Raw genomic sequence first — 25,209 nt, 5'->3', positions numbered from 1 at the left:
GCTACAGAGAAGTCTGCTGTAGTGAAAAAAACCCGATTATATCTAACTCTATGAAACAATCCTTTCTTTGTGTAACTTGCTCTGTCTGAGATTGTCTGTGCAGAGAGTGACAGACTGGCTCGTTGTGAAAACGGGAGGAATTTAATTTACACACAGAGTTCAAAGACGGTTTGTTTTGTATGCTAACGCGAATGCTAAACTAGGTTCAAGACAAGTACTCACACTTTGGAGGCGTAGCAGTGTGTTTTTTCTACAAGCAGGTATGTTTTTTGTTTTGTTTTGTTTATATACAATGAGAATGTAAGTTGGGAGTGCTGGCCTGAAAGAAAAGGGGCATTTCAGTATTCGTAAACCTGAAGGAAAATAACACAATGTTTTCATTATTATTATTAGTAGTAGCCTACTAGTAGGCAGCATACCATTTGCACAAATCATGACAAAGGCACGCTATAATCGTATAATAACGTTTACTCAAACGTTTCCTCCTGTCCTGTGCAATTCAGAGTGATCACATTTTACTTATAGGCTATCCTTTGCCTCTGTCTTGTCTTTTCTTCAGTTTTGTCTCCACCAGGCCAAAGGCATGGGGAGAGAGTAATGTTTTTAAAAAGCTCCTTAGGGATCAATGTGACAAAAACAAAATAATTTGTCATTCATGAAAAGGAATCTGTGCAGTCCATTACAATTGGTGGACAAATAGTGGAGGTAGTAGACACCTTTAAATACTTAGGCACATATATTGACAGCAAACTAAATTTCAGTGAAAATACTGACCAGATTTTTAAAACTTGTAACCAACTCCTCCACCTACTACGCAAGCTCAACTCCTTTAGAGTGAGCAAGCATATTATGGAAACAGTCTATACAAACCTGATGGGGAATCTTGACTTTTAACATGGCAATGTGGTATGGCAAAATGTAAAAGGAAGAAGCAAGCTGCAGCAAATAGTAAACCTAGCCTCAAAAATAATTGGGAAGAGACAGCAACAATTAGGCTCTATCTACAAAGAGGTACTTCGTTAAAAAGTAAAAAGTAAAAAATGAGAAAATAATTGTGTTAAGTGTTGTTGCTGTTGTTGTTTGTTTTTTACTGTAACTTGAGACCGAAGACGAATTTCCACATGTGGACAATAAATTAAACTAACTAACTAACATGCCAACGATGAACCTCTGCCCCAAATTTTCTAAAACGTTATAGCACCACCAGGAGGCCGACTTTTGAAAAACGAATTATTTGATACTACTCCTCCAGATTCTGTCCAAAAACCCTGCAAATCGTTACACACTATCTCTATAGTGTTCAAGACGCATCTGTCCGACATTTCATATTCCATCCTAAATGCTAACATTGGTTTTCAAAGTTTGCAGGATTGGTCCGTTTTGAACAAAAAAAAATCAAACAACTCAAATCATGAATGCAGCGTGCAATTCACATGACATCTTTCACACACTTTCCTACTAGGCTGATGAATATATCCCACCCTTTTTGCATTGGCCTGTTATAGCGCCACCAACAGGTGGATCTTTGCAAAACACATTTTTGGAACAAAATGCCTCAAATCATGAACGCAGTGTGCAATTTACGTGAAATCTTTCACAGACTTCCCTACTAGGCTGAGGAATTATATCCCACCCTTTTCACATTGGCCTATTATAGTGCCACCAGGAGGCAACAACCTGACCTGCCCTGGTGGAGACCTGTGCCCCGAGGGACACTTTATGTAGTTTCCCTTTGTTTTCTGTCTCCTCCTCTTGTTTTTCTTCTTATTTTTCTAAGTTTGCTTTTGATGTGAAAAAGGTTAGGCGGGATCAGCCTAAAACTTTTTGGTCTTGTCCATAAGTTGTGAGGAAAAAAACAAGATCAAATCAATACATTTAATGTTAATTTTATGACCAAAATAAACTAAAATACTACTATAATAATTAAAATATAAATTATACATAGGCCTACCTTTTTAAAGAGATAATATCTTCAATCAGAGAGATAATTACATTAAGCAACTACTTTCCCACACCATATTAAAGACTGCCAAGGATATTGAAGTGAATAAGGGCCTGGCTTACATTGTATTAAGTATAATTGCTTATTACATGGCTTGGTTGAATGCTTGATTCTGATTAGTCAATCGCTGAATTCAGTGGTCTGTTATTTCTGGATAATGACCGCTCCGCTCTATAACAGACCAATGCCTAATTAAACCCTCGGAGCACCAGCTGTGCGGATGCCCCCTGCTTTTTTATTTTTATGTATTTTCCCACAATCTTGTAACCCATTTTTTCACCCAGTGTCAATTATCTAATGTAACACTTCCTCTGCCAACCTGGGGGGGCAGTGGACTGACCTCATGCTTCCTTCTATGCATGAGGAGTCCAAGCTGCTTCTTTTCACCTGACAGTACTTTTCTCCAGTAACTAGTAAAGTAACTAGTTACTTTCACATTTTGAGTGATAATATTACATTTACTTTTTTCCAAAAGTAACATTACTATTTTCACGAGCCTTGGTGGAACTGTGGGGTTGAGTGTTTATTTATAATGGTAGACTGGGTTGGGGTCGAGTGGCTTTGCAGGCTGCTGATCCGCTCTAGATCTAGACTCTAGAGCGGATACGGAACGATGCGCTCTTGTCTGTACGTATGTGTGAAGTATCGGATGCAGAAGGGCGGGCCTTAACCCTCTAACACCCGCATTAATTTCTACTTGCAAAAAATTGATTTCAACCTTACTACTACTTTGTACTACTAGGACTGACACTAAAAAATATGTTAAAAAAAATAAAAAAATAAAGTTTGATGAAAATTTTATAATAATTATATAATAATATAATAAATTAATAATTTACATTTGGGGGATATCTTTCACAATAATGAATAAAACATGTTCTAGACATTCTAATGATCACAAAAAAACATATATTACAATTATTTTACCTACTTTTATTAGGGTAAAGGTCAAAAGTCTTAGGTTAAAAAATGTTCAAAATCGCACAGAGTCCAGACATTTTTTATTTGTGTGAATTTCAGCCTCTGTGGGGGGTGTTTATATGCAAATATCATGACCAATGGCATTGAAATGGCATTGCAATGAACATCACTGATGATGTTTAGGTGAAAAAAGAACAGAAAAAAATAATAATAATTTAGTAATTAATTAAATTAAATTTGTTGCTAAAAAGCAACTCTGGGTGCTAGAGGGTTAAACCGTCCGGGACGCAGAACAACAAACTATAGTGTGTCTTTAGAGACTAAACAAACTAAACATGGAGGAGACAGAGACACCAGCACAACAAAGCGTTATATTCAAAACTTACATTATTTTGAGTATGTCCACGATAAAGACGAGATGAACATTATTGTCCGCTGCAAGTTGTGCATGGGGAAGAAGCTATATACTCCTCCCTTATCAGTAGTCTGTTATTGTTGAAGTTATGTCTCTCTCTAACAGCATACTTTTAGGTTAGATTTAGGTGAAGAGGTGGCCACCTTTTCAGTGGTCACCGCCGCTCAGTGACATCATGTCATAGTTTTCTGTGATGGTGACCTCATCACCTAAATCTGGAGTATGAATATGTCTTTAGAGTCTTTGTAATTAACCCTGAACTATGGGATTGTAATTGTTTCTTTCCAGACTCTGGAGACCAGACAGCAGGTGCAGATGAACTCTCCAGACCCAGACGCACCTGTTTCAATTAAACAGGAGGTACCTGAAGACCAGCCAGACCTCAGTAAGTCTCTCTCTTGTCCAGCTTGAAGGTGTTCATTGTCACATGATGCAACAGTTGCTAGCTGCACTATTATTATATATTATATATATATATATATATTATTATATACTAATTATTGTGCTTCAACAGTGTGGAATAAGACAAAATTAAATGTGATACTAATGAGAAACCCATTAAATCTGCCAGGACAGTAGAATCTTTTATTTAGAATTCAGGTATGCACTTCCATAGTCTGGAAGGATGATTGTTTCTCATTGTATGGCCTTTTGCACTACACACAGAGCCAACTTGACTGAATACGGAGGGGCACACGTTAGTCCGACATGCACATACGTGGCCAGTTAAAGGTCATATAGACAAGTTTTAAGCCACATTTTTTTAAATATACTGTATATATAAATATTTATATTATTATATTAATATTTTGGCCTTTTTCCCCCCTCTATCTTCCCCTATATTATGATGCTGGGGTGTTCTGTAACAGCACACTCTCCCTTTGGCTCCCTCTGGGTGTTTACATCCACTAATATCTACTGCCGGGCAGGGCTTCAGACTAACTTTTCCACAGGTAGCACTGGTGCCACCTACCTTTTCAGTTGGTAGCGCCACCACAAATTAGTTAGCACCAACTTTTTTTTGTATAGCCCCGCAGCGCGGTATTAATATACCAGGTTTCACGTGGGAGATGTATTTTGTTCGAGGCGATCATGTATGTAGCCTGCACACAGCGCTACTCGACGCAAAATAACACGCTATTGGAAGCTATTTTTCAACGAGTTTACCGTGTTTGGGGCCGGGGACGAGGCGCAGTCAGTCCCCCATATGTTCTGTGTCTGCTGTCTCCGTGGATTCAGCGACAGCAATGCACAGCATCATCATCCCAGTTGTAAAATGTGTGCTGCTAAGTGTGCGCTCCAGGGAAACTTATGTACAGCTGATGCTGAAATCTTTATTTCTTTTTTTTCCGGGCTTGATCAGTGTGAGCGCGCCGCCGCTATTGGACTCACGCGTGCAGACAGACAGGCAGAGAGAGACGGAGCGAGAAAGAGAGGAAGGAGGCGAGACTCGACGGAATGTGGGAGAATAAAGTAATATTTTATTATCGCGCTAACGCCCGTGCTTCATGGTTGAGGCTGGGAGTGAAAGCAATAAGTAGCACCGGTGCGACCTCGTTCAAATTTAACGCACATTAAGAAATTAAGTAGCATATGCGACTTAATAGGTCGCACGCTGGAGCCCTGCTGCCGGGACGCCTCAGGGGATTTCAAACTTTTAGGTTGTGACGGTGTGTTCAACCCAGCAGTATTATAATGAAAATGTTATATATATATATCTTAGTTTTATCAACATTGTTCAATCACTATGTAGCGCTTGGTCTGGGTGGTGTGAAAGCAGATGCAAGCAGCCCTCAACCCTCACATAACCCGGTGGCTTAAGGCTCATTCATGGCCTGGATTTTCGGTGGTGAGGTGATCACCGAACTACAACATGACGTCACGAGCCGCGGTGAAGAGCAAACCACCGCCACCACCCCAGCCCTTCTCTCTGTTTTTATTCACCACCGCTCAACGTTATTTCAGCTCCGGTGGTCAGCTCACCACCGAAGATCCAGACTATAAATGAGCCTTTAACCCATTTAGGCCTGACCTCAAAATAAATAAATAAAATCTTCTAAATCCTCCAGTTTTCTGAAATAAATATTTTCACGACTTTTCAAAAATAGCAGACCTACAAGCTCGCTCTGTGAGCTTGTAGATCTGCTATTTTTCAATAGCTAAATTATAACATAATGTTTAAAACACCAAAAGGGGTTTTCCGCCCAAATTGGGTAACAACCGCACGTGGGTGCATACCATCTCAATGAATTAGAACATTGTGTAGAAGTTCATTGTTTTCCCTAATATAATTCAAAAAGTGAAATTTCATATATTCTCAATTCATTGTGCATAAAGTTAAGTATTTAAAACCTTTTTTGTTTTGATATCGATAAAAAATGACCTAAAGGTACCTATACACGTCCAAGGCACCCTGTGGTTTTGATTCTAAAGACCTGTATACAGTATATGCACACGCAAAAAAGCCCATCACACACCGGGTGTGCAGCGACGTGGCACGCGGCAACGCCTGGAAAATAGAACGGCGGCGTATCGGAGCGCCAGGCGAGGCGTGAACGCGCGTCGGAACGCCACCGGTGTGCGATAGGTTCATTGAAAATAACGGAGGCGGCTGTTTTGACGCGCGGCGTTCGCAGACGGTGTGTGTAGCCCTTAAGATATCCATTTGGGACTTCAATTTATCTCATTCGGGGCAATTGCTGCCCCAACCCTGTGGAAGGACACTCCCCAAAACTCTCATTACACGGTTTTTACTGATTTTATTCCTTTGTCTTAGTGTCCCCCCTAATACATTCGTTTTTATTTGTTTTCTCATGCCACCCATGCAAAGCACATTGAGTATTCATATAGACTATACCTGCGTTGCTGCACTAAAGAAGATGTTTTAAACAAGACCGGTTGTTTATCTGTTGGTCTTAGTCAAGTAGCGGCCTACCACCAACCTTTTTATAAGCTTATGTATTCACTATTCATTGATTCATAGAAAATAAATATCACTGTTCTCAGGCGAATATTGATATGCGATTACAATTTGATTAATTGAGATTCATTAAAGGGACACTTCACCCTTTTTGCAAAAAAATATATGTTAATGAGGTTTAGAAGCTTTAGAACACACTCCTGGGGGTCTTTATGTGTGTAATATGTGGTTTTAGATATTTTAGATTGTAGCAGTGAGCCTGTTGTCTCTGATGTCATGGACACTGGGCTCACTTCCTTCCTGGACTACATGTTGTCTCAGTAAGACAGCTCTCCCCCCTATCCACAAGGAGGAGCAGTGCACCAAAGAATCATGGGAATTGTAGTCCAGGAAGGTAGTGAGACCAGTGTCCATGACATCAGAGACAACAGGCTCACTGCTACAATCTAAAATATCTAAAAACACATATTACACACATAAATACCCCCAGAAAAGTGATCTAAAGCTTCTAAACGTCATTAACATATATTTTTTTGCAAAAAGGGTGAAGTGTCCCTTTAATTACAAAGCCCATCGAGTCCTGGACCTATTTTTCATCTGGGAGCATTTTGACTAAATCAGTGTATTTTCTCTGATCTACAGAAGAAACATGAAGCCCAACAAATAATGTAGTGAATGTATTGTATTACAATAGGAATACAGTTATTCATTTCAATCTGAGTGATGTTATTAGTTTTATTTTTTTATTTTATTTTTACGGTTCAAAGTGTATTTTGGGACGTTTCCGTCCCAAAAATTGGGAACATTGGTGAAAAGAGTTAGTCTGGAGCCCTGCCATGGACATGTTTTGATGCGGTTTGTGGTGGAAAACTGTCTTTCAAAGGTGCAGGATGTCATCGGTAGTGTGGTGACTGGCCACACCATGTCGTGTATGCCAGGAAGCACCCTATGATCCGACGGACCATTGCTCCGAAGGAGCATTGGTCCGAGGTGCGCTGGGGGTCGGGAGAGGGTGGGTGGTTAGGTTTAGGTGTCTGCCCCGGGGGAGGTTAGGGTTAGGGTGAGGGTTTGAGGTAGGTTGTCGATCGGACCAATGGACCGTCGGCATATTGACACGGACCTGTGTATGCCAAGGAAGACGTCGCATGCAGTGTTGATTTTGGTTTTAGTCATAGTCTTTTGAATAGTTTTAATTTAGTTTTAGTCGACTAAATCTGCAGTTGATTTTATCAACTAAAATGTAAATGACATTGTAATGGCTGATTTTACACTTGCTGAAATACAAGCTCACAATGCGACGCAGCGCGGCACGTTGTGAGCTTGTAGATCTGCTATTTTCAGCATGCAACCAAGTGTAAAATTACTTTTACTTATACTGCCCCTTGCAAACATTTTAGTCTACTTTTTATTTGTTGACAAAATATATCTAGTCTTAGTTTTAGTCATCATAGCTTAGGTTTTAGTCATCATAGCTTAGTTTTACATTTAGTTTTCGTCCGTTAAAAAAGGGTTGGTCAACGTTGTTGATGGTGGAGAGGGCCACTATATTTCCACACTCACTCCAGAGGGCCACTATATTTCCACACTCACTCCAGAGGGCCACTATAGTTCCACACTCACTCCGGAGGGCCACTATATTTCCACACTCACTCCGGAGGGCCACTATATTTCCACACTCACTCCAGAGGGCCACTATATTTCCACACTCACTCCAGAAGGCCACTATATTTCCACACTCACTCCAGAGGGCCACTATATTTCCACACTCACTCCAGAGGGCCACTATATTTCCACACTCACTCCAGAGGTCCACTATATTTCCACACTCACTCCAGAGGGCCACTATATTTCCACACTCACTCCAGAGGGCCACTATATTTCCACACTCACTACAGAGGTCCACTATATTTCCACACTCACTCCAGAGGGCCACTATATTTCCACACTCACTCTAGAGGGCCACTATATTTCCACACTCACTCCAGAGGGCCACTATATTTCCACACTCACTCTAGAGGGCCACTATATTTCCACACTCACTCCAGAGGGCCACTATATTTCCACACTCACTCCAGAGGTCCACTATTTCCACACTCACTCCAGAGGGCCACTATATTTCCACACTCACTCTAGAGGGCCACTATATTTCCACACTCACTCCAGAGGGCCACTATATTTCCACACTGAATATTGCACACACATTGCATATTACTGTCATAGCTAAAATAGCTATTGTTGCTATTTCTTTATTTGGAAAACCTGAATGAGCCATGAGCACCAGTATATGACTATGAGTACCAGTAGGGGCGCTGTTGTGCCAGAAACAGAGAGAGAGATAGTATTAGAGCTGCACTGTTGCCTGCTAATGAGAGAGAGAGAGAGAGAGAGAGGAGAGGAGGGGGGAGAGAGGGGAGTTGCACCACTCAGTTCACACGGTTGTGATTTTGATGTTTTTTAAATTAGAATCCTGAAAAGTAACATTTTTATTTAATTTCAAATGCCTTTAATTTTAATTATGTTACCTTTATGAAATAAATAGTAAATACGTGTGTGTGTGTGTGTGTGTGTGTGTGTGTGTGTGTGTGTGTGTGTGTGTGTGTGTGTGTGTGTGTGATTAAAACAGTCCATGGAGTGCCATTGACTTTGCTCTTACCATCAATGGGTGGATTAAGTGGTTGTGTGACAGGGCCCACCCGATGTGCTGTTCTCAAACCCTGTCCAGGGTAATGCGGACGACGTACAGTTAGCCTCTCGGGAAGATAGTGTTATTAAAAAAATGTTCGCTAGAACAGATAGATTTCGAGACCTGTCCGGTCTAGAGGCAAAACGCACTAAGTGTGCTGTTCTCTACCAGAGGCGTAGTGGTGGCAACCGCTGGTATAAGTCTAGTGCCTCGTTCAGACCAAGGAAGCTAGAAGCTGCTGCTGGATATATACAATTGTATTTCTTTCCATAAATACGGTATGCTCTTGCTAAATCAACATTAACATTACATACAGATCCGCTATTTAAAAAAAATGCCCGCAGGGTTTCGCTCGTGGCCCGGGGGAGAGGAGAGGTCCCCCCCCCCCCAAGATGAACACTTCCAGCCGGGGTAAAAAAGGGAGGATCGAGGAGATCCGGTCCGTGTTCTCGTTCGGTTATTTACAAGCATGTTTACCAAGATTATATTATTTATTCATCCATAAATAGGTTACTAAATATATAATTATTTCTCCTCTACAGTCGCTATTTTACATTTTAGACTTTAAAATGCGCGTCTGCTCGGACAGCTTTGCTTTGCCTGTTTTCTTTCTCGTTTCAAAGCCAGTCCAGGCCGCTTGACTGACAGCTATCTTGTACACGCCCACTATCTAAAAAAAAAAGAAGCTGCGTCGAAATCATTTTAGCTTTGCTTTTTTTTTCTAGCTTCGTAGGTGTGAACGAAGCTTAAGGCTGACAAAAGCCCTGAGTTCACCATCAACTCACAGCCCATACGTGTGTATGACCTACATGAGTCATACAACTACCTATGGCATAGATTTTATATTGCAGGGGAATGGAAAGAACATGTTGAGTACATAACATCCAAGTTTACAATGCAATGTCATGCAAAATAATGAAAATAATGCCCTACACCAGATATTGTTGTTGTTGATGAGGACAGCAGAGAAGTGACCATTTCGGAAGTGGCATGTACATTTGACCACAGTCTGGAAGAGGCATTCCTTACCAAGGTGCTTAACACATCAATTGCTGAACCAGTATCTATACGTCATATGTTTATCGATCACGGTGTGCTGAAGACGTATCTATACGCTTTTATAGCTGTTTTATTGAATACTTTAGTTCATCTTTCTATGCGCCCGGACAACATATAAAGTGACACGAATCGGCTCTACAAAGATCCGGTATGTGATCCGGGAGAAAAAAGCCCCCCCCCTCCTGAAAACAGGCGTTGGAGGCGGCCTGCCCGGCATAGACCAACGCAGATGTCAGGGGATCTAAAATGGACGTGCCCATGCTCTAGTGTGTGTGAATAGAATAGTAACACTCGATTCCTCCTCCCCTCCCGTTTCTACATGGTTTCTCCCGAGGGAGAATTGTGGGGGAGGGTCTCTCCGTGTCGGATCGCATTCGCAGTGCCCCCCCCATTGCAAAGTGCCTTGCACCTCTCTCATTCTCGGAAATAGATAGAACACAGCCGTAAGCATCGATTTGCCCGCAGCCCGTATATAAGCTATAAAATCCCACGGCGAATAAGAATAATCCTCAACGATCGGCATTGCATAACGTTTGCAACACACATGGAGTCATGGACAGATGCACGAAACGAATCACATTATCGAGGGACCGCCATGATCAAGCGGCCCGCTACATGTCTTTCGTTGGAGATCACCATAGCGTTTCGCCAGCCAAATGCAGCCGTCACTATCGGTTGTGTGATTGTAACCTTTTTATTCATTATAATTGCAGTGATAATACCGCAATGGAGGCGTCTGGGACCCGGTTGTATGTATAACGAATACACATGTCCTCATCCTAAACCGTTGTGTTCCATCGAGTTGTCATTTTGTCGATATCACAGCCGGGCTTAGCATCTCTCTCGATACCGTCGACGAAGCTTTTTTTTCATCGCTGATTGCTCCTACGTGCTTCAGTGCTTAGACATGTGCAGACATGTCAACGACTAACCTCACCGATCCAGTAACGCGTCTCACCGTTACACTATGGTTCTGAAACGATCGGTGGAATGTAGCCTACACAGATCAAGACTTTTGTTGCCCCCCCTGTTACTGCGATTGAGACAATGAGCAGATATGTGAGATAGATTAGGCGAGGCGCGCATAATCATCATAATCATGAAGTTATCATCATAGCGAGTTATAAAGGTCACAGACATTGACAGGCAGATATAAAAATAAACATAAATAAATTATTATCATATACATACTACACACTGAATGAAAGCCCAGAATGTCTACTTTTAGGAGGAAAAAACAATACACATTGATCCCATGTACAGTTTGTCAGTAATTGGCTATTAAATGCAGCTTGCGAGAATTTTGTGTGTGTGTGTGTGTGTGTGTGTGTGCGTGTGCGTGTGTGGTCCATATCACTTCCGGTCTCCCGATGAGAGCAGAAAAACCATCATCGCAAGGATCGCAGCGTTGGCACTCGGCTATCTGCCTTGGAATAAACAACAGAAATGCCATTTGGGACAAGGAATTGGAGTTAAAAGCGATTGAAAGAAACGGATAGATCTGCGGTTTTGGTGCTCGGCCAGATTTATCCAAAACACGTAGATTTACTGAAGAAGGGAAGCAGCTGATTCGAGTAGCTAATGTTGTATGTCTGAGCAGACTGGGCGTAACATTGTGGCATTTTTATTTAGTAAGTAAGTAAGTACATTTTATTTGTAAAAGCACCTTTCAAGACAAAGTCACAAGGTGCTGAACAGAACACGGAACCAAGCAATCAACAAGTTAAAAACAAACAGGAAAAACATAGCACAAAAAAGTTAAAGGACAATAAAAAATGTAACGAAGAATAAACGAAGCAAAAACTGCAAATGTAGGCATGTGAAATGGTAAACTATAGAGGCAGAATCACAAAAACATAGGTATGTAAAAATAAATCGGGTAAGAGCTACATGGGAAAATAAATACGGAATAAATGTGTCTTTAACTGTCTCTTAAAAGAGTCTACTGACTCAGCATTTTTTAGCATGAGGGGCAGGGCGTTCCAAAGAGTGGGGGTATTTAGCTCATAAAGGCGAGTTTGTATCTGTGGATTATATTTTGGTTCTAAAATGGTTAGTCCCAATACTTGATTCTGATTGGCTGGTTACCGTCACGTGACCGTTGTACATTTCACCGATAATCCACACCTTCAATCACTTTGTATCATCCTGCAGCCTAGCTGTACTGGGGAAGGTACCCGGTAACCTGAGACCTCTCGTGGATTATTGCTTTATTTTAGCATATCAAAATTCCAAGAAATTGCCTGTTATTTCCTTCTGTGGTCCTGTGACCACGCAGTGGGGTGTCTTGATAACCTGCTTTGCACAAAACATCTAGTACCACTTTAATGTGCTCCCAGTTTCGCTCTACATAAACTCTGTTGACCCTGTCTGTTTAACTGGTTTACAATATGTGAGTACATTTGACTGAGGGACTGCCATTGGATTATTTTTTTAAAAATTGTTTTTTCATGTCAGGGAACCATAGCTTCAAATTGACATTGGTTGTTCAGTTTCACCCACCAGTTTTAGAGATATGGCTTATAGAGTAATGTCTTGCAGAAAACAGCGAGTTGAGTAAACAGGCTTGAGAGGTTCACTTATGTGGTCTCTAAGGGCCGATTCATACTCCTATTTTACCGCTGTTTCGGCGCTGTAGTGCCGAAATGATTTTGGCTCGTCAGAATTTTTCAGTAGCACCGAAGAGCCGCTCTAAAATAGCAGTATGAATCGGCCCTTACATTACACCTAGCTACATGTTTAAGCATTTATTTCATTACATTACATTACATTTCAGCTCTGCCATTTATTTCAGACATGCGCTAGTAGTATGCCTGTGCTATAAACCCATTTTGAAAAAAAAAAAAAAAAAAGTTTTTCCTCCTCTGGTGAAAAGCTGAAATTTGTCAAATCTGGTCACTTATTGTCCCGCTGCCGTCCGAGTTGTGGCTCTCTCTGTATCCAAGCAGTCTGCTTTGTGCATTTGTATGTCTATTACTGACCTGGTAATTGTCACGGCCTGTACCAATATGCTTCAAGAAGTGTCTGCATGGTTTTACAGAACACAGCATCTCTTGATTGACAGTACTCCAGCCAATGATATTTTTCATAGTTGGCTGGCAACGGGCACACTTCCTGAGCATTATTGTTGCAGCCGTGGACATTGCTGGCTGGCTGAGCGACTTCATACGCTCTAGCCATTTATTGCCTTCGAATGAAACAATATTTGTCACTCCCATCACTCAATAACGATCAAGTCGGTAGTTCTCTTTACTGGTATAGTTTATTAGACCAACTTCTTCAAACACATTTGGAATTACCGTACCTCACTGGCAGCATAGTGCAGTGAAGGGAATGCGTGCAGTATAGTAAACAACTGTAACACAAAACAATCCATCAATTAAACTCATGTTGAAACATAACGCATAACTCAAAGACATAAAACTTGTGTTGACTGGACATTGAGACAACATACCTTTCCAGCGACACCACGCTGCTTACAAACATCCCTCTCACGGAGGTGCAAACATGCTCTGGGCTAGTGAGCCTCTACCAGGACACGATATGGTAATTTACCGGAAATCACCTGTATTAGCTACTTCCGTTAACAAATACATTAGAAACGCAAGTTCAAGGCAAATCTACATTACATTAATAAAGAATACAAAAAATGACTATAAACTGACATTGTATGACAGTCATACTATTTGATATATCGTTATAACCCACATGTTACTGATTTAAGAGAATGATAATGTAATCCATTCTTTATTGCGAGCGGAGGTCACAGTTACTACGAAACCTTGCGTTTTTTGACACCTAACTCACAATCCATGTCACTCTGTCACGTCACCCAACTCAAATCCCCGTCGCTCACCCCCAGGCAAGCCCCCAGGTCATCGTGACATCACGTTACATCAGCCCCCTGGTACCCCAGGTAAGCCCCCAGGTGCCCAGGTCATCGTGGCATCAGGTCATTGTGATTTATTGGTAAAAGTTAATCACATGCCGATCTGCCCCAGCAGTACGACCTCCACGCTCTCACAGAGGAGACTGCCGTCGAGCGGCACCGTCGTCTGGCCAGAACTAGAGTTCAAACTAGAGTTCTCAACAGGCCCGAAAATGAAGGCCTGGCCCGAGGGAGGGCGAAATCCATTTCACCCGATGGATTTCACCCTTACTGCCTACCTGGGCCCTCATCAAACCCTGTACATTCAATACACTGCCCCCGCTGCCACCCTTATATCTCCATATATGGAGCTGACCTGTTCTGACATTCCATATTCTTGATCTGACCTATCGCACCCTGTACACTCGAGATACGCTCCATATATGGCCAGTGCACATCTCACCCTCAGGCGTCTTACTGGTTTCCTAGGCAATGGGTTAAATACACAGAGCCATGCGTATGTACTGCGTACACAACATATTATTTCATAGAGGCATCATAAAAACAATGAATACACCCAATGACAATAACTTTGAATTATAAAAATCACACCCGTATGAAGTGAGGGGGGTTTATAAATTCCTTCAAATGTCCGGGGTTTTACACGTATCGCCTGTATATGTATCGCTATACGCTCACAGACCATTCAGACCAATGTGTATTACAATGCACGTTCAATGGTTCGTAGTGGAAAAACACTGAGAGGTGGACTTTCAGCCTGCATTGGCCTCATTGGCAAGCTCACGTGTGGATGTAGATCAGCCCCCTCAAGGAACCATGAGGGTCCCTGGATCACACCTTTGAGAGCCACTGCTTTAAATAAATACATAACTAATATAGAGCATATTTGATCAAATTTAGGAGCCAAACTTTTTTGACAAATAAATGTAATTCAAACAGAATCGCGCACACACAACACATGCACATCCACGACATGCATGTGCACGTGCATGTGCACATGCATGCGCACATGCACGCACGCATGTGTCCTCTTTTTGGTAATTCAGAATATGGTATGCCTAATATGCAGGGCTAGACATTACATTTTTGAGGCACTTGTCCTTCGGACAAGTACATTTCCCATTCACTTGTAAGGGCACAAAAGTCACTTGTCCGGAGCATGAGCACACAAATTGGTCAACATTTTAAATCAACTAAGTCCTATCTGTGCACGGTTACCAGACTGACCTCGTCTGCATTTAAACTTGTAGCACCCAAAAATTAATTCCTTTGAGTCGTTTTAGGGACTAGTTTTATATTAATTTGAAAGTTCTGACAGAAAATGTGTATTTAGTCAAATATCTCCTCTTTTCCACAAGCTGCACACGGACTACATTCTCTCTGGTGAGGGGCCCGGAATGAGTGCAGGACCGAACATATCAAAACTTTAGGAAGCACAAATGTATGGGGCACAAAAAACAGGTTTTGTGATCAATTGCCCAACACCAATCGCAACACACTGTCAATTGTGTGCGCCATAATGTTTGTGCTTCCCAAACATCGACTGTTCCCAATGGAAGTTTTTATATTTTCAGTCTAGCTTTTCCTCATGTAAAAGTGGCAATATTTTATATGTTTTCTGCCAGAACTTTCACATGGATATGAAACTAGAGGACAATATCTGACTCAAAGTCTTAAGAATTAATTACTAGGCGAGTATACACGCAGTGCTACAAGTTTACATGCTGATGTGGTCAGTCTGCTAACTGCTCTGATAGGACTGATATATGGCTGTGTATTTGGAATACATGACATGACAGACATGTTACAGACATGTTACATTACAGACATTCTAGGGCTATTAACAGTATTGGAAAGGTGATGATTAGGAAAGCCAGACAATAATAACAGACAATATTGTTGGCTGGTATGAGCCAGTGTTGTTTTTTTCAGAATATTTTGATTTAGTCTTAGTCTTTTGAATAAGACACATTAAAGTCTTTAGTCCCATTTAGTCTTCTGAAATTATTTTTTGTTAGTCTAGTCTTAGTCGACGAAATATCAAAACAATTAAGTCTTAGTCTAGTCTTAGTCTTTTAGTCTTAGTCTACAAACACAGATTTAGTTTTGATATGAAACCGGTCTCATTTCGTTTTTAGTAACAAAAGTACATGTCCATGATCGTATCATGGTCTGCCCTGCTCTCCCTGAAAAGTGCAATAGTATGACTAGTGCAATAGTATGACTAAAAGTGCATACTGCAGATACAGTATGAGTCATACTAGGGCTGCACGATTAATCAAATTTTAATCTAAATCACGATTTTTGGATTTGGACGATTACAAAAAAAGTTAATCGAAAATCGTTTTTCCCTTTAACTAGGGTATTTACGGTAAATCTCTCTCGCACTCGCCTGCTGCCGGGCTACCGTAGTTACTTCCTCCTCCCTCTGCCGCGCAGAGAGAAAACCTGAAAGCAGCGTTAGCATGTCTCAGATGTGGAGCATACAGTCTTGGAACTAGGGCTGGGCCACACATGGACATATCATCAACCTGCGATGGGAGCAGTCCCTATTGATTGAAATATTCTCTCTTTATGAAAGAAATAAAATATTGGTGTTTTTAAAATAAAAAAAATATTCATAGAGGGCAATGATAATGTTTTAAGGCATATTTGTCTTATTAGCCAGGGATCCTTAAGGTTTGGAATTTATTCCAATAGGAAAATTCACATTTGTTTGCAAAAAAAAAAAACATATTTTGAGACAATGTATTTCTTTTACTGAGAAAATTGTAAATCGAAATCGAGGTTTTTCTTTTAGGCAAAATCGTGCAGCCCTAACTCATACTGTTGTATGACATTCATTCAAGCCAAAAGTACAATGTTCTTGAAAAATAGAACCACATAATTCTGAACATTCTACTGTCAAAAAGTGCAATTCTCTTATTCTCAAAAGAAATGGTGAGCATCCGACTATAACACTGTCTGCTGAGGCTACACCATCAGAGTACTCTGAGCGTCCAATCCATTTGGCTATGGCATCCACCTTGGTCCTTTGTTCTTTAGTCACATTTGTACTTGGAAGCACTGAGAAAAGCTGTAGAGATGTTCTGCTGAACCTTGTGATGTACTAGAACTTCCACTTGGCTCATCATCTTTGTCAGCAGACTGAGGTAGTGGTTGAGCACAGTGAGCAGAGGTCTTCTGTTTCTTTATCTGTGATAGTGAATAAAGGAAGTAATCAAGTTGTGTTTTTCTCTCTCACCTAATCCCCTCACATCTCTCTCTGACATACACACACGCACAAACACACACACACACACACACACACACACACACACACGCACCACTTTGTCCCGTCATAACAACATCCACTATGATGGTACATTTCTTCAAACGTGAATACTTTGTAATACAGTTTGTTTCAATTTGAGGACAATTGAATAGTTTAGAGTAGTTCACGGTAGTTTATCCGATTAAACAACAACATAGTATTGGATGGAGTAGTCTCCAAATGTCGCTTGAGGTTGTGTTCTTCCCTTTGAGTTTACCGTCACACGTTACACAAGTGGTCTTGTCCGTCCTGGCCTGAAATTTGACCAGACGTCAACTCTTCGTTTGCGTCCCAAAGGCTCCGATAAAACAGACATGATTTCTGTTCACTGTTGTCAAAGACTTTCTGACGGTTAATGTACATACAGTACATGGACCGGGTGCGAACTGCGGAGCGCCGCGCTGCACTGGCGAGTCGAGTGAAATAAAACCAAAACGGTGCAACTAAACAAATAAAGGAAATAAAATAATCGTAATATAATGTAACGAAACGTTCTGCAAACTACCGGTAAGCAAACGTTTATCCTGCTAGTTTTCCCTCCATAGAGTTATCGACTTGTTGTGTTTGTTTGTGTAACCAACCATGCTGTTTTCCTGCATGCAACATCCTGGCACCGGGTGGATCAACCTAAACTAACGCGATGAGGGTCGTTCTGATTGGATCTCTTTTCCATTCGTCCCGCCCTAACATTTTCGTCTCGTCTGATTTGTTGACTAACATGTCCATTACATTTAGTCTTCATGTTCGTCTTCATAGGATACTTTTTATTTATTCTTTAGTTTGTCTTCGTCCTGGAAAAAGCTTTGTTGACAAACATTTTAGTCTTAGTCTTAGTCCACAAAATCAACACTGGTATGAGCGTCACAGAAAAAGTGAAATCAAGAGTCACTTGTACAACGGACAAGTAAAATTTTAATGCACTTGTCCGGGAAGATTTAATACTTGTCCCGGACAAGCGGATAAGCCTTAATGTCAAGCCCTGTATTTATTTTTCTCTCATTGTATCTTTTCTAGACTCCCTGCACCCCTCCCTGTTTCCCCCTGAACAACATCAGGAGAGGAGCTCCAGTCTGGTCAAGGACAAACAACCTCCACAACATGAGAGGAGCTCCAGTCTGCTCCAGGACAAACCAGAGCCTCCTTCACATATTAAAAAGGAACACGAGGAGCTACTAGAAACTACAGGGGAGGCTGAAGCCTCAACGTGGACTAGTGAAGGAGGAGCAGGAGGAGGAGATGATGATGAGGATGATGATGATGATGATGATGATGATGAAGAAAACAGAGACACAGAGCCTTTAGCCAGCACCTCGACTGAACACATGAAAACACAAGCTTATATAAACTACTGGGTTGCATCACAACAATCGACTAGTGATGAGCAGCTCTCTTCACGCTGTTCTGAATCTGACACCGAAGATGATTGTGGGGAGACAGTAAAACCTTTCCCCTGTAAACTGTGTGACAAGAGTTTCAATCGGCCAGGTCATTTGAAGGGACACATGTTTGTCCACACTGGAGAAAAGCCATTCCGCTGTTCACACTGTGAGAAGAGTTTCAATCGGTCAACTAACCTCATGAGGCACGCGTTGATCCATAATAATGGGGAAAAACCTTTCAAATGTACAAATTGTGACAAGAGTTTCTTTCGGTCGTATGATCTGAAGGCACACCAGCTTGTCCACACTGGAGGAAAACCTTTCCACTGTGAACATTGTGACAAGAGTTTCAATCAGTCCGCTCAATTGAAGGCACACCAGCTTGTCCACACTGGAGAGAAACATTTCCAATGCGAACATTGTGGCAAGAGTTTCTATTATTTACATCAGCTGAAGACACACCGTCTATCACACACTGGAGAGAAACCTTTCCACTGCACACAGTGTGACAAGAGATTCAGTACGTCATCTAAGCTGAAGGTGCACCAGCGTGTCCACACGGGAGAAAAACCTTATAGTTGTAAATACTGTGACAAGAGCTTCAAAGGGTTAACTGACGTGAAGAGACACCAGCGTATCCACACAGGAGAAAGACCTTTCTGCTGTAAATACTGTGACAAGAGTTTCCGTGTGGCAGGTGCTCTCAAGTGTCACCATCGTATCCACACTGGAGAAAAACCTTTCCACTGTAAACGTTGTGACAAGAGGTTCCGTGAGAAATGTCACCTGAAGACACACAAATGTCCACTATAAATGGCCTCACTGGGAGGATAAACAGCTGTATGTTGTCATGGAGTTGGATAGACTTGTCTTGTATTGTATTTTTGAGGGGCGCTAGCCCCTCCTATATACAGGATTAATGTTTGTTTTTAGTTCAATGTTTGTTTTAAAAACTTAATAGACAATGAAGGGAAAATGTACGTCATTGTCCCTCATTACGTCATATTGTCTCTTTATTGTTAATGGCATTTAATGTACATCACCTAATCAACATGAGTCAGACTTTAATATATTAGCGCCCCTCACTTCACACAGGTGTGACTTTTGGTCATATGTCCACTAGGGGTTGGGACGATATGGGTACCTCGCGATACGATACGATAGGCCCTATATCGATATATTGTATGAAATTCCATCAATGATATATCACGAAATAACTACAAAATACTTGGAACTGAAAAAACCCGCTATTTTCGTGCTCGGACACAGGGAGTGACACACATAGCTGTCTATAGGAGTGGTTGCACCACTCAAACACTAAATTAATACTCAATAAACTCCCCCTTTGCCTCATACCCTCAACATAATACCTCACAAACACCACCAACTGGCCATTATAACTGGTATCATCATAATACCTCACAAACACCACCAACTGACCATTATCACTGGCGTCACCACCAACTGACCATTATCACTGGCGTCAGTGGACTTGTCCACTGCTGGGGAAATGCAATCTGCATTTTGTATTCCCACAAAGCTGTTTGGCCATCCAGTAATTCAGTACTTCTGGTTGCTGTGGGATTTGCTTTATTTTAGCTGTCATTTCCTCCTTTTCTAAACATGTTGTTCATCACTTCATTATGAACAACATTATTTTATTTAATATATCGAGGTGATCAAGCTGCCTCATGCTACAGAAAGGGGAGATAGGCGCATGCCCTATGGGCCTCGTGGCTCAGCAAGGCTTACTTATGCTTCAATTTACTTGGACTAGTAGTTAGAAGTAGAACATTTTAATATACAAATAGTTGCAAGCAGTGATAATGGTGGCCAAGCAGGAAAGCAATTAAGACAATATGCATAATAAGTCATATAAACAGACTGAAGTTGAGAGAAATAAGACCATGCAATTAAGAAATAGTTGAACGTAAAACAAGAACTAAACCTAACCTTAAACCTAATCTCAATAAAAGTATGGCCAATCTTAATCCTAACCTCAGTGAAATGTATGGCTAAATCTTATTCTAACTGTTTTAATTTATTTTTAATAAGACATTCTTTCCAAAACGATTCTTAAAAATAAACAGTAACAGTAATTGCTTTGGATTAATTTATCACGGTTAAAATGGAGTTTGACGTTTCAATGGATTTGTATAGGAAGGGGGTGAGGCAGCTAACATGAATATCAAATAACTACATAATGAATCGAGCAACTTAAACTGTCTGGGGTGTTTACATAAGCCTGAGTAGATGGTAAAATTACCAACATCTTTTTTTCCTTCTAGCGAAATACCTTTTAATCTAATCTCAGTAAAATTGTGCCTAAATCTAAAATTAAATCTAGTAAAACTATTACATGTGTGAATGAACGAGGCTTCAGGAAATACGTTTCTACACCTTGCCAATGTAGAAGAACCAATGAGTTTTAACTCATTTTCTGCTAAAGATTGGACGCATTCAATTAAGGTCAACAATACAAATTATGCTAGTTTTGCTGATTTATTTACTTTTAATGCGTGGCCCCAGTGCCCCCCACAACATGAAACTAGTTTAATGTTCACCAAAACTAGAGCAGAACTCCCACCACTGGACTCGGGCAATCAATGAATACAGTTGCAAACTATTGTTTGTTGTTTTGTCTTGCTTTGTCTTTGTCTACTGTATGTTTGGCTCCAAAATCATTTTTGATATATCTCTGTCGCCACACTGTCAGCACTTTAATACTGCCTTTTCTCTCCAGGACAATGTTTTTGATTAAGTCTGCTATGCAGCTGCATCCTTATCAAACCCTTCAGATAGCGTGACCTCGTTACTACAGCAAAGACTGTTAAAGAGTTTACAAGTTGTCATAGCAACGCATTCAACTTCAAGAGTCCAGCGAGACTGCCTCTCATTGTCTTGTGATGGCGACGTCACTACCCATCACCTTCCCTTACCCCTTCTCGGGTATTGGCACTGATGACGCGGAGGAGAGAACATGCTCCCACAGCGTCCCCAGCGGGAATCGAACCCAGGACCTTCTAGCTGTGAGGCGACAGCACTACCGACTGCCACCGTGCCCCTGCATCTCTATTTTCTGTCCTCACTTTTTATTCTCGATACGTACATTGCTCAGCCAATCAAATCATCGCTATGCGGTACACACAAACACACAAAGCTGGGCATAGGATGGTCTTGCGCCCCTCAAAAAATAATAACAAGAAATGCACTCTGTCGAGGTGCCAGCTTGCGCAGAGTGGGCAAGTACTGCTACTACCTAATGTCTATTACAACTGCTGTTCTAAATCCTTTAGACCCGTTATTGACCTTATACCAACCTTGAAACCTACCTTAGTTACGTCACCATCAACAGCCAATAAGGGACCACTATCTTACCCCAACAAACTTATCCACACTTTTCCTGGGCTGTGTGTGCTCCACTTACTGTTGATTTAATTGGATATCATTGGTCATCTGACCAGTTTCATTGGCTTTCATTGGATCAAATCGACAGGAACTGGAGCACACACAGCCCAGGAAAAGTTGAGGTATACATACAGTAAATACATACATACACACATAGGCCTACATACATACATCAAGAATGGTGGTCCCTGATTGGCCGACGGACAACACTGACATACCCAGCCGATTACAGTACTTGTTTGCTCTGCTTGCGCAAGTAATAATAATAACATTGAAACATCTTAATTACGTCACCATCAACAGCCAATTATGGACCACTGAGGACAGACCCACATACTCATCCGATCACAGTACTTGTGCACTATGCTTGTGCAAGTAACAATAACAATTTAATGTTTAACAAGCATTCATTTGTCAATTTGTCATTGTCAATGGCTTTTTTAAAACAAACATTGAACTACACCCAAACATTAAACTTCTATATAAGATGGGCTGGCACCCCTCAAAAATAAGACTAAGCCGACTTGATCAGACACATGGCGTAAATTCTCCATTCATGTCAAGTGGGAATTTAATCCTTGTGTAAGACAAAGTTCCCTCAGAAACACTTGTGTGAATTGAGGACCGCGCTCTTATCATCATATCACATATGACAACTTTTAAAATGTTTTATTTTTGTGGCTTTCGCCTTTATTTTATATATTTTTATGGAGGGACAGACAGTAGGCTGACAGGAAATGGGGAGAGAGATGGGGGGGGGGGGGGGGAGACAGACATGCAGTAAAGGCCGTCGGGCCCCTATGACAACTTTTGAGGGTTTGTGCAACACAAAATTGTGTAAACATTAATGACATGTGTATGGTGATGTTTGATGATATAAGAGCACCCCTACACGGGTGTGAAGTGTGGGGTGGTATAAACACAAACATTGAAGTGAGGATGCAAATTGTCATTGGCCAGAATAACATGATTTATGATAAGCCCGCCTGTCACTTTACATGGGTATGGTCAGCTTTGAGGGTTTGTGTAAACGCAAAGATTGAATGACAATGGATGTCCCCTTTCGGGACCCTCGGTCACATATTCTGTATTTTGGATGGCGGTACCTTAGGGTCCCTTGAAAGTTAATCCACTCCATAGGATGCAACTGTACCACTGTCTGGTCACGGACACATCTAGCGTTCCTTGAGTGTTGAGATGTTTCAAAGATTCATAAAGTATCAATCGGAGACTGTGCTTCTCTGAAAATGCACTCTTCCTCACATCCCATGTCCCGCCTCCCGCACCACGATTGATTAGCTGCACGTTGCTGTATCTGGTGGTATATAGGAGGGGCTAGCACCTCTAAAAAAAAAAACGAGATTCCCGAAAGGGGCTAAATGAATGGTCAGCTTTGAGTGTTTGTGTAAAAACAAACATTGAAGACGTAGGTGAGGACGCAAATTGTGATTGGCTGGAATGAGATGATGTATGATGACTTACTATATGAGAGTGCCCCTCACTTCACATGTGTGTGATTTTATTTGTTACTTTACATGTCAATTTGTATTTATCACTTGTCATCAGTGTTCTCAGTTTATAAACCTACCTTCATCGATATTGTTTTTCCTGGTAGAAAACACACTAGAAAAAGTGCCCCTCGGGGAACAGGTCTCCAGGTCAGGTTGTGGCCTCCTGGTGGTGCTATATTAGGGCAATGTGAAAAGGGTGCCATTTGTTCTCACGCCTTTGATTAGCCCCTCTCGGGACCACCCCGGTTGAGCTCCTTTCATTGTTCACCCGTAGGGTCCCTCAGCAGTTCGTAAGCACCCAATAGAACGCAGCTGTACATACGATCCGTTCAGGCTGTGCTGCGCTCCGCTTAACGACAGGGCTCCACCGGGCGCGTTGCGTCTCCGTCGCGTGCGTCAAAAAACGAACCGGGGCAATTTTAATGGTGACGGAGACGCGACGCAACGTGGGCTGTGGAGCCTCCCTTCACTGATTAAAAAGGGAACATTCTGTGACGGTGACGGAGACGCGACGCTGACGCGCCCGGTGGAGCCCCGGTAAACGTGGTCGTGAGATGTTTCAAAGAAGCATAACTCTGCTATAGGAGACAACGGAAACGTGGAAGAATTTTCATTTGGAGCAGATGCCTTTTTTTCCTGTTTTAGCTGTTCTGAAATTCTCTCTTCCTTCCTTGACTTCCTTATTGACTTCCCATTCTACCGCCTCCCACACCGACACTGGCTAGCTGCGCTTCCCTACGTTCCTGCCTCTGATCTGCTCTGTCACAGCTAGCCAGTGTCGGTGCGGGAGGCGGTACAATGGGAAGTCGATAAGGAAGTCAAGGAAGGGAGGAAGATATAATTTCAGAGCAGCCTAAACGGAAATACTGCTCCAAATAAAAATTCTGCTATAGCAGCGTTATGCATCTTTGAAACATCTCACGACCACCAGCACGGCCTGAACGGATCGTATGTACAGCTGCATTCTATTGGGTGCTTACGAACTGCAGAGGGACCCTACGGGTGAACGATGAAAAGAGCTCAACCTGGGGGTTCCGAGAGGGGCTTGCCTTTGATGGCAATTGGATGATTTGAGGCATTTTGTTCCAAAAATGTGTTTTGCAAAAATGCACCTGTTGGTGTTGCTATAACAGGCCAATGTGAAAAGGGTGGGATATATTCCTCAGCCTAGTAGGAAAGTCTGTGAAATATCTCACGTAAATTGCATGCTGCATTCATGATTTGAGGCTTTTTGTTCAAATCGGACCAATCCTGCAAACTTTGAAAGCCAATGTTGGCCAATTGGGATGGGATATGAAATATTGGACAGATCCGTCGTGAACACATGACTATAGAGAGAGTGTGTAACGATTTGGACAATCTGGAGGAGTAATAGCAAAGAAAATGTTTTTCAAAAGTTGGCCTCCTGGTGGCGCTATAACGGGCATCCAGAGAATGTGCGTGCAGAGTTTGGCATCGACCAGGTTAACGGTGCCGGAGTTTACCTGGTAACAGACGGATGGACGCACACACAGATGGACACACACACGGACGGAGTGCAAAACATACTCTAGTCTCTCCCCATGCCTTTGGCCTGGTGGAGACAATAACGCCTCCAAAGTGGGTATAAGGTCTGGGTTTTCTATAGTCTCGACTGTACTTGAAACCAGCCAAGCAATAGGATTAGCATACAAAGCAAACTGTCTTTGTAATTCGTCTGGAAAACTGGA

General features: G+C 41.7%; 1 protein-coding gene across 1 annotated transcript; it reads left to right on the top strand.

The window, feature by feature from the left end:
- Positions 1-20,188, top strand: LOC308336261 (uncharacterized protein). The gene is made up of 3 exons (XM_080793573.1): positions 1-260; positions 3,627-3,723; positions 18,217-20,188. Exons 2-3 carry the CDS (start codon positions 3,654-3,656, stop codon positions 19,392-19,394), a joined length of 1,248 nt encoding a protein of 415 aa, XP_080649699.1. The 5' UTR covers positions 1-260; positions 3,627-3,653; the 3' UTR covers positions 19,395-20,188.
- Positions 20,189-25,209: the final 5,021 nt, after the last annotated feature.

This window comes from Protomyctophum bolini (assembly GCF_963924005.1).
Source record: "Protomyctophum bolini genome assembly, chromosome: 21".
Lineage (NCBI taxonomy): Eukaryota > Metazoa > Chordata > Actinopteri > Myctophiformes > Myctophidae > Protomyctophum > Protomyctophum bolini.
This window is presented reverse-complemented; position numbering and strand designations above follow the sequence as displayed.